Here is a 13,311-nt window from a genome sequence, read left to right as displayed (position 1 = left end):
CACTCCTGCAGGCAGGGCCACCACAAAAAAAGTTCACCTCCTTCCAAATCTCACACCAAACTTTTCTGAAACGTTGTCAGCCCTGATTTAAGAGTAAGCTGTTTACTATACAAAGACTAAACTGTGTGCCCCTTTAGTATAAATGAGTTATTTATTATGTTTAATTTGTTATATAAAAAAAAAATCTATGCCTATAATGCAGTATCAAAATCTGTATCATACTAACTTGAAACACAGCTGCCATCTCGTGGCACACAAACAGTCAGAATAAAAAACTTATTTTTGCTCAGGCACTTTAGGTGTTCACGTACCAAACAACAGGGGGCCTGCGAAAATGTAGCCACTGTGCTGGGAAATGTAGTGTAAACAGCTGCTGTCTGTACTCTGTTTAGAACGCTCAGTACTACGACTCCCACAATCCCTTGCTGTCTTTCGCTCGTGGGGAGCGATATGGCGTCTTCTTGAAGCGTACATAAATCGCAAGTGTTTTGTTGACAAGTTATTGAGGTAAGCTTCAAATCTTACAAAACAAACCTTTTCATTGCTGTGTTTTATAAAATGTAAACATTTAGCTCCAGGTGAGTCTCATTGTCGCATATTTGAGCGGTTTATTGACGATAATTAGCCGTTTTGCTAAGTTTTTAGCTAACGTAAGGAGCTAGCTCGTTGACATTTTTCTGCATTCATTGTGCAGAGTCTCGCTGTTTATGTCCCTCTGAACACGTTTGTTTCTTAACGTTGCTGGTGAACTTTGTTACGGATCCAAACAAACTTTGATTTTTTGCCGTAACACTGATAACACGCATAACCTTCTGATAATAATGGGAGAAACTTCTCATTAATGCTAAACTTAAGCGCACCAGAGTTCCCGCTGCTCCTTGTGAAGTCTTAAAAGGTATTGAATTTACTAATTTAAAAATAAGACCTTAATTGGTATTAAATTGACTCAAATGTATCTTTCACATGTCTTACAAATGTTAATACATGAGAAATAGAATTTTAGGAATCGTTTTCTATCTGACAGTGTACTGTAAAGTCTCAAAATAGTTGGTATTATGTTATTTTTTGTTGTTGTTTTTAAATAATTTTGCAAATTCTTCTAAACTCATCATGATGGGAATCCAAACAGTGAAATCTCCCATGTCTGTTTGTATACCAAATAGATACACTTAGTCATAAAAAAATATAATAATAGTAATATTATATGTTTATTGTCTTCCATCTGCTCCACTCTAAAAAAAAAAAGGGTTGTTTTATTCAACATCCGATGTAGAAAATCTAACTATTTAACTGGACATAAAAAAAATGCCATGTTTTATATAACGATAACCATTTGGGCAAAATAGAAATGTCCATAGTCAGTTTTGGTTATTAGAAAATTAGTCTTACACTTTATTCCAAAAGGGATCAAAAAGTAAGAATTATGAAAAATGTTTTTTATTCTCTGTCCTATTTAAATCCATGTTCAAATTAACTTAAACGTAAGAAGCAATGCAGCAGTCTGACTGTACACATAACCTTGACTACATTTAGCTTCATCTGCTGTTGGTAATTCATGTTTTTATCTGTTCCAGTGTTTTAGATACCTTGTATTTATTTAGCTATGAATACCTACATATTTGTTATTTATCATTTTAGAGTTCAATAAAGTTGGACCATAAATAAAACTTAATGTCGCATTTTGTTATGCTGACACTGAGCAACATATTAAATATTATTGGTGGACTACAACAAAAGAGTTCTACCCTTTTTACTGAGCAGGCACAAACAACCATCATGCATCATACGCTGCCTGAATTATGTCCAAAGCTTCATCTGTAAAAGAAGGTTTACTTGAAGCTAATCCTGTGAGGGAAAGCTGTTTAAGCAAATTTAACTTTGTTGTCCTCCTGACAGTGTCATGTTCAGTAAATAATGTCCTCAAAATAATTAGCGCACAATTTCATATAAAAGACCTACTCAAGTGAATGTCACAACACTGGTTTTAACAATAACAGCATGCTCTGAAGTTGTAGATGGCGGCCGACTCCACAGACAAGAAGGATGGTGAATCCTCAGGGACCAAAGACAGAGAAAGGAAACGCAGCCGTTCACGAGACAGAGATCGTAAGAGCTCGCCCTCTCGCAAAAGCCGGCGTTCTCGTGAACGAAATCGCTCCAAGTCTGCAGAAAGGTAATTAAAATGCGAAGCAAACCATCTCTGATGCTGTATTAAAGTTTTTAAATTTCTGTAATATTAAATACATAGCTGTTGTCCTATTTTTGTTGTTTGTATATTTTGCATAACTAAACTTTAGTGTGTCTGATGTTGAAATTAAAAAGAAGCAATCATCGTTTTTGATTTCTGTTATAATTACAGAGACCGACGCATGAAAGACAAGGATAGAGACAAGGAGCGGGACAGAGATAAGGACAGAGACAGGAGCCGTAAGGACAGAGACGGCCATCGTCGTGATAAAGACCGGAGCAAGAGGTCCAGGTACTTGAATGCTAAAATACACTCATGAACATTTTGATTTACTTAACTCAATCAAATCCAAAAAGATGTTTTGCTCACAACTCTGAAGATTCACAAACAAATAATTTACATTTATGCCGCGATAAGTTTTGATATATCAGACTTGGCACTTAATAATGCACGAAAGCCAAACAAACCAAACAACCACAGTTGCATTACGTTAGTCAAACGGCAAATTTGTGTATTTATTATGTATTATGTATTTGTATTCTGTATTTATTATTTATTTGTATTTAAGAAAGTTTCCATTAATATAATATTTTCTTTTTCTGACTCTTTCTGGATGTGTAATGGTAATAATTTAGAGTATTAATGTATTTTAATCCTGAGCATAGCAATAATAGAATAATTTAAGTATAGAATAATTTAATAAGAGTTTGTTTTCACTTTTTAAATTCATTCCTTTGTAGAAGTCTCTCACCCAAGTCAAAGGATGCCAAATTAAAGCGAGAGAGGGATATAAAAACAGAAGAGGAGGAGGATGAAAAAAAGAAGAAAGAGAAGGTAAGAATCCAGTTTGGCTGAATCGTTCATAGAGTCTCTTTGTTTCTTAGGTTTGTATTTTGGGTGTTTGACCTGTGTCGGGTTGTTCTTAGGTCCAGCCTTTATCTTTGGAGGAGCTTCTCGCCAAGAAGAAGGCAGAAGAGGAGGCAGAGGCAAAGGTGAGAAGTCTCTGAGGTTCACATTTGTCTTTTTCTTTTTGAATCCACGATTACGTTTCCCTCACTTCTTCTTTTATTTTGTCCTTTGCAGCCAAAGTTCTTCTCCAAGGCAGAGCGAGAAGCTGAGGCTCTGAAACGGAGGGAGCAGCAGACGGAGGAAAGGAGAAGGTTGATTGAAGAAGAGAGGAAGAAGAGAAGGAGCTTTCAGGACATGGGGAGAAAAATGCTGGGTGTGTTTCAGCCTCTGGTTCATTCAGTCCTGCATGTTGTTTTTAGAAGAATAATGGTTGTAACTGAGAATGTGTGTTTACAGAGGACCCTCAGGAAAGGGAGAGACGAGAGCGAAGAGAACGAATGGAGCGAGAGAACAACGGTAACGAAGACGATGATGGACGACAGAAGCTCAGAGAGGAAAAAGATAAAAGCAAAGAACTCCACGCCATCAAGGTTAGTCCTAAGATGAAACAGTGGCTTTGGCCCGCAGTTTAAAATGTCGTATTGATTTATGTTGAATTGAGTCTTAAATTCAGATTCAGGTTGGATTTATGTCTCTGGGGAGGTGATGTTATTTTAAGATTACCAGTGCTTTTCAGTAATTTTAATCCAATTTTAATCACTGACTTTGTTTTATAAAGCGGTTCTCTGAGTTTGCCAAAAGCTGCTTGTCCCTTTTTTTAAATCAGCTCAGTGAAAAATTTGAGTTTTTTGAAATAATGAAGGATAAACAGAAGCTTAAAACATGTAAACACAAACATACAGGCCTATTTGGGAACCAGCCAACAATATAAAATTTAACGTCTCGTAATATCAAAAGCTTCTGGTATTCAGGCAGTTTTCTAAAACACGATCACACGGACATTTGAATGATGTTATTTACAAACTTGTACATCTGATCTTTCCAGGAGCGTTATCTTGGTGGGGTCAAAAAACGCCGGAGAACTCGTCACCTGAACGACAGGAAGTTTGTGTTTGAGTGGGACGCTTCTGAAGACACTTCAGTCGACTACAACCCGATGTGAGTAAACGCCAACACGTCGTATCACTGGAACACGTGTTGTGTGCTGAATTGCAGCAGATCTTTTGTTTAGTTCTGAATGTGCAACAGTCTGAACAACACAATGTTCCCAATCTGTGTCCCAGTTACAAAGAGAAGCACCACGTGCAGCTGTACGGGCGAGGCTTCATCGCCGGCATCGACTTGAAGCAGCAGAAAAGAGAGCAGTCACGTTTCTATGGCGACCTGATGGAAAAACGGCGCACGCTGGAAGAGAAGGAGCAGGAAGAGTAAGTTTAAAAAAAAAACAGAGATGATCAGCTCTGTTTTGGCTTTAAGGAGCAACTTTAAGATTTTAAATTAAATCCAAAATATTAAATGTATATTGAATAAAACTGACTGGAAGGTAGAAAATCAGTCTTAACACGTGGAAATGCAGAGAAAAATGTTTGACAGACACGCAAAGTATACACAGTTCATTCTGTGTTTTTTTGTTTTTTGTAATTCTCTTTTTATTGGTTTATGTGAACATACAAAAACAAAATACACAACCAAATGAACATGAAGCCCTTTCAATCATGTAAAAATGAAAAATAAATAAGTAGATAAATTAATAAAGAAATAAGATATAAAAAAAATGTGAAACAAAAAAATAGGTGAGGAAAAAGGAAAAAAAAGGGAGGTAATTAAATAAAAACAATAAGATAAAATAGGGGTAGAAAATAAGTCAAAAAGCACAAAAAAATACATGCTGTAAAGAAGAGTTTTGGATCAGAGCCCACACATGTAGGTGACGGATGGCTACTAGTTACAACGTGTTCCTAATACTTGTTCACACAGTCAGGTCTGATACATAAAACAAACACTATCCATTTTGTCTGGTTTTCAACAAAGGTATCCTGGTTTCTGAAATTAAAAATCATGCTCTCCATCACATAAAAGCTGTATATTACATCAGTCCATTTGTCAACACTATTTCTTTTTTCATCCATTTCTTGTGTAGGGATTGTTTTCTAGCAGGTATTTATCCTTTTTTCTCCGTTGGAGATTCTCCAGCCTGAGCAGATACATCAGTTCAAAGTTGAAAGTAATTTTGGTTGAAAAAAAGCGTTTCCAGGATGTCGCAGATTTTAAGTGATTTGCCTCTTTGTCTCTGCAGGATCGCCAACAGTCTGCTTGATTTGAATAAGCTTTTTTTCTGGGCAGGTTTACAGAAATAATACAACATGCTTCCAGCTAAATTCTCTCCAGGATGGCGAGCTCGTTGTTTTCCGTTGTTGTGTAAATTTCTCCTCCCATTCTTCTTGTGTGATTGTCAGATTATCCTCTCTTTCCCATCTTATTGTGACTTTAAGTTTTAATTTAGTTATGAAGTTGTTGAAGGCCCGGGTATAGTTTTGAAATAACCTTTTTACAGCGTTTATTCTCACATGATCTAATAAAAGGTTTTTTTTTATAGTCGTCACAGTTCATTCTGACTCAACGTCTTCCTGATGGTTTCTTTATTCTCTCCTCCTCTCAGGACGAGACTGAAGAAGATGCGTAAGAAAGAGGCGAAGCAGCGCTGGGACGACAGACACTGGTCTCAGAAAAAGCTGGACGAGATGACGGACAGAGACTGGCGAATCTTCAGAGAGGACTACAGCATCACCACCAAGGGAGGAAAAATCCCGAATCCCATCAGGAACTGGAAGGAGTATTCACTGCCCGCACACATCCTGGAGGTCATCGACAAGTGCGGCTACAAGGTCGGTGCTCTGAGTCTCCATGTGGAAGTTTTCATCAGAGGAAAATTAGTTTTTGTAGTTTTGACAATTAAAGTCAGTTGTGCACAAAATAAAATGCTCAGGATTGAAATACATTTTATGTATTTGACTTTTTTTATTTTATTCTGATTGGCCTACAGATTTGTATGTTCTCCCTTTTTTTCACCATCTTTTGTTTTTAAATTTAATCACTAATAGTGATTTTTTTTCTCTTATAATTCAGGATCCGACACCGATTCAGAGGCAGGCCATTCCCATTGGTCTGCAGAACCGTGACATCATCGGCGTGGCCGAGACAGGTAGCGGTAAAACGGCTGCTTTCCTGATTCCGCTGCTCGTCTGGATCACCACCCTGCCAAAGATTGACAGGTAACACAGTCCAGGCTCAGATAGTCTGAAGTAAACTCAGTAATAACTGCTTTTGTTTTACTTGTCTGACCGACTGTTTCGCTCCTCTGCTCTCTGTTCGGCTGCTCCTGCAGGATTGAAGACTCAGATCAGGGTCCCTACGCTGTGATTTTGGCCCCGACTCGTGAGTTGGCGCAGCAGATTGAAGAAGAAACCATAAAGTTTGGTAAACCGCTCGGCATCCGCACGGTGGCTGTGATTGGAGGAATCTCCAGAGAGGACCAGGGCTTCCGTCTCAGGATGGGCTGTGAGGTGAAACATGCAGACATTTACACTTGTTTTTTTTTTTTTTTTTGAGGAACAATAAAATCTAAAGTTAGCAGCCCGCAAGAAGAAAATGTCACTTAAGTTCGTTTTCTTACTCTCTAGGAATAATTTGTCTTAAATCATTTTGTTTGTAACAAAATGTTAACTAAATGAGTAATTCTTCTTCTTTACATCCTCTGACAAAAATCCTCCAAATATCACTACACATACAGTTATTAGTTCCAGCACAACAAGGATATAGATGGATGAATAAACATCCATAAATCTGCCGTAGAAATCACAGAATAAAGATGCTCCTCATCACTGCAGTTAAGAACTTGCCTGATAATCATCATAATTAAAAGTTTTCTTCATTATCACAGTAATTCAGTGATAATCTCTCGTACACTCACGATTATATTACAACACGAACTGCTAATGGCTAATTTGGCACTTTTTTAATGGTGCAAGTTTGCCAAAATGAAACAAATTCAGGCTTAAATGCAGGGCTCGAGGTGTAGCTCACAACTGCTCGATGGGTCTGCAGGATTTCAGTTCTCAACATGTGACGACGAAGGCTGGGAAACTGTTTGAATGTTGTGTTATCTGTCAGTCTACGCAGCTGTCAGCTGACAAAACAAACACCTGTGTTGGTCTACAGGGCAAAAGTCATCAAAGCTTTCCTAGTTGACAAATATTTGCCTTTAGGGACAGTAATGTTCACAAAATGATTTGATTTCAGCCCAAATGACATTTATCAGTTCTCAGTTTTATCAAACTTCCTTGACTTGTTCGTGATAGTATCGGCCGTGTGTTCTCGGTGATGTAAATGGCGCTCGAGCTGCTGAAGTTTAGCTGTAGATCCGGTATATCTGCTGGTTACTACAGCTGTCAGACGGTGTGTAGACTCCTCCTGCAGGTGTGATAATGTGAGCCTGCAGCCTTTTTGGCAGATACAGTAAATAATGCAGCGTCGTGGCAGGAAGCCCGCTCTGCTCTTCCATTATGATGTAGTGATGCTTAGAACAAAAGAAACCCACACATATTTACCAGCGTTTTCCTTTTTCTATCTCAGATCGTCATCGCCACCCCCGGACGTCTGATTGACGTGCTGGAGAACCGATACCTGGTCCTCGGCCGCTGCACCTACGTCGTCCTCGATGAGGCCGATCGTATGATTGACATGGGCTTCGAGCCCGACGTCCAGAAGATTCTGGAGTACATCCCAGTGACCAATCAGAAGCCAGACACAGACGAAGCAGAAGACCCCGAGAAAATGATGATGAACTTCGAGTCTGGAAAACATAAATACAGACAAGTATGTGTTTCTGCAAACATCATTTATAAACCGGAGTGCTGTGAGGCACCGGGCGCTCTCACTGTTTATTTTGTTTTTTAAAAGCTTTGATTTTCTGCACGTTTCAGACGGTCATGTTCACAGCCACCATGCCTCCAGCTGTGGAGAGACTGGCCAGGAGCTACCTGAGACGTCCTGCTGTGGTCTACATCGGGTCTGCCGGCAAACCGCACGAGAGAGTCGAACAGAAGGTGTTGCTGATGTCAGAGGGAGAGAAGAGGTGAGACGGACACAAAGATGCTATAAACATCCAACATCCCTTCTGTCTTTGCTAAAGTGAGTTACTGAGTGATTTTGGATTGTTTGTGGTGCAGGAAGAAGCTTCTGGAGGTGCTGTCGCATGGATTCGAGCCTCCCATCATCATCTTTGTCAACCAGAAGAAGGGTTGCGACGTGCTGGCAAAGTCTCTGGAGAAGATGGGGGTAAGTCACTGTCGACCTTTGGGTCTTTTGTGCTTATTTTCAGGTCATTTTCTTGTTTTTTTTTTTTAAAATAATATCCTGTAAATGTTTGGGCCATGTTTTGTTAAGTTGGTCATTGCTTTTCCATCCATGTTTTTGAAAGAAATCAAACTAATTTGCTCTGGTTTCAAAGGGTTAAATGCCTGTCTGTGAGCTGGATTTTCTCCTAAAATACTGAAACTATAAAGCAAAACTCAGCCTCAGTTGTCTTCTTCTTCGTGCAGTACAATGCTTGCACGCTGCACGGTGGCAAAGGTCAAGAGCAGAGAGAGTTTGCGCTCTCCAACCTCAAGGCAGGAGCCAAAGACATCCTGGTGGCCACTGACGTCGCTGGTCGAGGTATCGACATCCAGGACGTCTCTATGGTTCTTAACTACGACATGGCGAAGAACATTGAAGGTAAGAAACCTAGTTCTCAGTATTTGTTTTCTCTTTATTGCCTGAATTTTTCATTTACTTTCAAAACCGGTAAGTTGATATTTATTTTCTAAGAACAGATTTGTTCAGAATTTCTAACAAACAACACATACATGTAAATAAAAGTGTTTATTAACCATCTTTGTGTGCTCCTGCAGACTACATCCATCGTATCGGCCGTACGGGTCGTGCCGGTAAGAGCGGTGTCGCCATGACTTTCCTCACCAAAGAGGACTCGGCGGTGTTTTACGACCTGAAGCAGGCCATCCTGGAGAGCCCGGTCTCCACCTGCCCTCCAGAGCTCGCCAACCACCCGGACGCTGCACACAAACCTGGAACCATCCTGACCAAGAAGAGACGCGAGGAGACCATCTTTGCCTGATTCATCCCGGCAGTTTACAGACAAACTGGACCTTATACAATAAACACACACACACACACATCAGAAATCACGCATCGGTTTTTGTCTACAGGTAATCAACGCCCATTTCGTTTGTTCTTTTGCCACCTTTTCCTCCCCTCACTGTCTGTTTTTGTCTTTTCAGCAGGAATTTACCACACTGGTTTTGAGATTTTGAGGCTCTGATGTGGGCAGATGGTCATCGTTGTGCGTGAATTTGATTGTTTTTGTAAATGAGGTAAAAGTTTTGTTTGCCTCTCTAAAAGTGACGATGCAGCTGATGTGCTCTGTATAAATGCGACTCTCTGGATATCAAATGTGATGAAAAGCAGCCGGGATGTGAGTGTAGATGAGCAGTAAGTGCTGTGTTTCATTCATTTTCTGTTCAGCATAATTTAGATTTCCTGACTGTTGAAGAGACCAATTCTGGCCATTTATTTTGCTTCAGACGCATCCTCTGACTAAACTGCAGTTCACTGTTTTAAATATAAACATTTGTAATGAAGTGAATGACGCCCGGCTCATAATTGTCCCAAAAAAAAAAATGTAGGGAAAAATCTCTGTAGCAGTTTAAAAAAAAAAATTATGTTGATGTGCTCAGAGGGGAAATATTTGGATGCAGAAATCTTGAAACTTTTACAGAAGAGGTAAAATCAGGCACTTGAACATCGAGCAGCAGGATTAATGTGGTGTTTTGATTAAAAACCCTTTATTGGTGACATGGCTTGTTCATGAAATAATTCATGAAACGGTAAAAAATTACCGTTTTTGATCTTGCATCCACAGATCAATGTCAGTGATCTTGATCAAATTAAATCAGGAGATCATAATGCGTTTTTTGTTTTTTGTTTTTTTAAATTTATGAATTTGCATTGATTAGATAACTAGGACTATAGTTGGTGATGGCAGATAATTATGCTCCTTCAGAAATATTTCAAAATTAACAAACCAAAACGTTTAGAACCAAAACACCCAAACAAAAACAAAATACAGAAAAACATACTATTTAACAGAACTTAAACATACTTTACATTATTTATGTACTGTATGTTTTTTTATTTTGTTGCCTGCCAAGTGAATAATTACAATTAAATATGAATGAGCCATATAACTAATAAAGGATTTCTGTCCAAAATCCACATTACTCCATGCTGCAGCACATGTTCAGATTATCTCGACACTTCATACACAGCAGCAGCCAATCATCTCTGTGTTTAAAGGCCGTGAAAACGTATTTTTCTCACTGTCTGACTTTAGACGATGAGGTCGTACATTAATGTTCTGCAAAAATGTTTCAGATGTGTCTGCTGCCTTCAAATGGTGTCGTGTTTATCGAGTTATGAGAAGAGTCCGTCTGAAGGCCCTGCTTTTCTCGTATTCACGACCGTGTAAGTGGAAATTTTCTGAAAGTTTCAAGTTAACAAGTTATGAAGTGTCTGCTGCTTTCAGAAACGACAGAGGCCATGAAATTCCATTATGATGGACGTTGAGTTATTATAATGTAATTTTGCTTTTTAGACTTTTCCCAACAGTCTCATTTTTTCCTCTGTCATTAGTCCTTTACATTTTATGTGCGTTATGTGTTTGCTAGCTTGCTGAATTGTGCCCTCTGTGGTTTCTGGGCACCGACAGTAGCGTCCATGTTGCTGTTGCCTAGAAACATACTGTGTACAAAATTGTCGCGACCACAGGTTCCTTTTGAAGGCGGCGTTAGTCACGGGTTTTGACAGGGCTCATTTGTAAAATTGTGATGTCGCGTATTTCTACTCACTGATTAGTTCAGCAACAATTGTGAATCAAAATGTGACATTAAGTCAATAAAATCTGATCAAAACACGCCCACACGGTCCTGGAAAAGTAGATTAGACAAGTTTTTGAGTGGAAACTCTTAAGGAATAATGTTTTTTTCTGAGCCATAACTTTGAGTTTTGCTTTTGGTTATTTTGAAAAAACTATAGAAACATTAAAGATTTGAACCAAAGTTATTAGAGCCTATAAATTCACCGTAGGTAATGTAAATGTCTGTATAAAAGTGGCACTGCTGAAGAATAGATTTAAATATGTAAAAAAAAAAAAAACCATAAATAAATAAAATTACAAAATACAATACAAGTAGTAACACATGGTAATATATGTACTTGGGTTTTTTTTTTCTTAGGCCTTTACTGCTGTACAGTGAGGTTAAAATTATGATAGAGGAAACACTTATTGAATATATAAAATAGCAGGCAGTCAAAATGTAACTTTTAAAAGATTTAAACCTGTACTGTAACTTCGGTCATTATCTATCTTTATTTGTCGTTATATAATTTGTTATTCTGATGTACCGCTGGATGACACCTGTTCTTTTAATTTTTCATTTGAAGAAGAAAATTCATCAGTACATGAACCGATCTGATAATTAAACGATAAAAAGTTAATAAATAAATAAAAACTTATATTGTACAGGCAGCAAACAAAAAAGGACCCAAACTATTAAAAGTACATAAAATGTCATGTTTATTTTGTTTTAAGTCATATTTCACTTAGCATTGTAAATCTATTTTCAAATAGAAAGCATTCTATACAGCATCAGGCAGGAAATGTCTCACTTTTTACACATTTGCTGTCTCTTTTGATAAATAGAGGGAAGAGGCGTGTTGGGTCACGCTAGCACGCTGTGGTAGTCTGGTGGATACACGGTTATATTTAGTGCAGTTATTGCATTACAAAGCAACCATCCCAAAAAAAAGTAGTGCAATTTTTTTTTCATCTACTCACACAAAAAAGAGGAAGTCCAGATGGTCTAAGGCGTTTAAAGTTTTTCAATGTTAGGCTTAGTATTGCATACAGAATAAGACAGAGGAGACTAAATTATAACCCTTTGTAAAAATTGTGCTTCATAAATTGAAAAACCTCAACTGCTTTATCAGTTGCTGAATTGGTCCGCTTTGAAAAAACATACTCTGCCAAAATATAATGGAAAGAGCTAATTGGTGAACTAAAACATGCAGGGCTTTAATAATAATAATTCACTCATTCATTTTTATCACAAATTAAAATAAAAATTGTAAGCCTGATCTGGGACTGGGACAATTTTTAAGTGAGTGACTTTTTAAAAGTGCCAGTGTCCACCCAATATTGTGGAGAAGAAAGAAAAAAATGTCCCCAATCGTAATGTTTGTGGTAAATAAAGTGATGCATTCTGATTTTTTTTTTTTTTTTTTTTAGTAATCATGTTGTTAGTGGTGTGAGGAGTGAGTAGCCCCAAAGACAAGACTATCACTACAAGACAACGAGGAGAATCAGAATCAATGCATTACTGAAATACTTAACTGTAAAAAGAAACAATCAGATTTCATGCAACACTTGCATAGATTTTTTTTTTAAATCATGCTGATTTTTTTTGTCTTCAAAATATACAGAACACTAGATAGAGATACCTGTGAGACATGGAAGCAGTAAACCAGTAACTCCAAAAGCCGGCTGTTAATAACGTTGTCGACCCCCCCTCCCTCCTTTGTTTGGGTCGCTGCTCATCAGCATCACGTCCAACTTTATCGGCTCATGGACTAATAATGGTGCAGGAACAGAATGACATCGTGTCACGGGTGCTACGAGTCCTTCAGGAGCACGACACATTCGAGTTTGAGCGCGACGATGAGTGTGTAGGACTTTACACCTGAGGATCTGCTTTGATAAACTGCAGTACGAAACGCAACATGTGGCAAAGACACACAAGGGGAGGAGGGGGAGTGAGATAAGTGTGTGGATGCTACAATCAATAACGTGCTACAATCGAATTACAGGGCGATCGGTTGGGTTTTTGGAGACACCGGGTGGTGCTGGAGGTGCAAAAAGGCATGCAAGCTTTACATTCTCCGGAGATTTGAAGAGGAGCTGCAGCAGGTTGCAGCGTGTGCTTGATAATATGTGAATGGTTTGATGTAAACAAGCAAGTTTGGCAAATAATTCACCCTTTAGAAGATAACATTCCCTTTTCTTAGTTGTGTTTACATTCTCTGTGCCCGTTTTTTAAGATTTTTTTGTTGTTGTAGAGGTGTTAAGAGTGATTGTGCAACAGCAAAGACGGGTGATGCCC

General features: G+C 38.4%; 1 protein-coding gene across 3 annotated transcripts; it reads left to right on the top strand.

Moving 5' to 3' along the window:
* The first annotated feature begins 375 nt into the window (after window positions 1-375).
* On the top strand, window positions 376-9,740 carry ddx23 (DEAD (Asp-Glu-Ala-Asp) box polypeptide 23). Of its 3 annotated transcripts, none has more exons than XM_042492547.2 (17): window positions 376-507; window positions 2,010-2,173; window positions 2,360-2,479; window positions 2,929-3,022; window positions 3,115-3,180; window positions 3,272-3,410; window positions 3,494-3,627; window positions 4,083-4,195; window positions 4,321-4,464; window positions 5,697-5,922; window positions 6,164-6,309; window positions 6,423-6,600; window positions 7,670-7,912; window positions 8,020-8,171; window positions 8,266-8,374; window positions 8,638-8,812; window positions 8,989-9,740. In XM_042492547.2, exons 2-17 carry the CDS (start codon window positions 2,016-2,018, stop codon window positions 9,210-9,212), a joined length of 2,421 nt encoding a protein of 806 aa, XP_042348481.2. In that variant the 5' UTR covers window positions 376-507; window positions 2,010-2,015; the 3' UTR covers window positions 9,213-9,740. The 3 variants fall into 3 exon arrangements, with proteins under 3 accessions (XP_042348481.2, XP_042348480.2, XP_087938103.1); XM_042492546.2 differs by having other exon boundaries at window positions 1,998-2,173; XM_088081977.1 differs by having other exon boundaries at window positions 385-507; window positions 2,016-2,173.
* Window positions 9,741-13,311: the final 3,571 nt, after the last annotated feature.

The sequence above is a fragment of the Plectropomus leopardus genome, chromosome 9, assembly GCF_026936395.1.
Source record: "Plectropomus leopardus strain MGB_pleo_1.0 chromosome 9, ASM2693639v1, whole genome shotgun sequence".
NCBI lineage: Eukaryota > Metazoa > Chordata > Actinopteri > Perciformes > Serranidae > Plectropomus > Plectropomus leopardus.
Note: the sequence above shows the minus strand (reverse complement) of the source record. Positions and strands in the feature narration are given on the sequence as shown.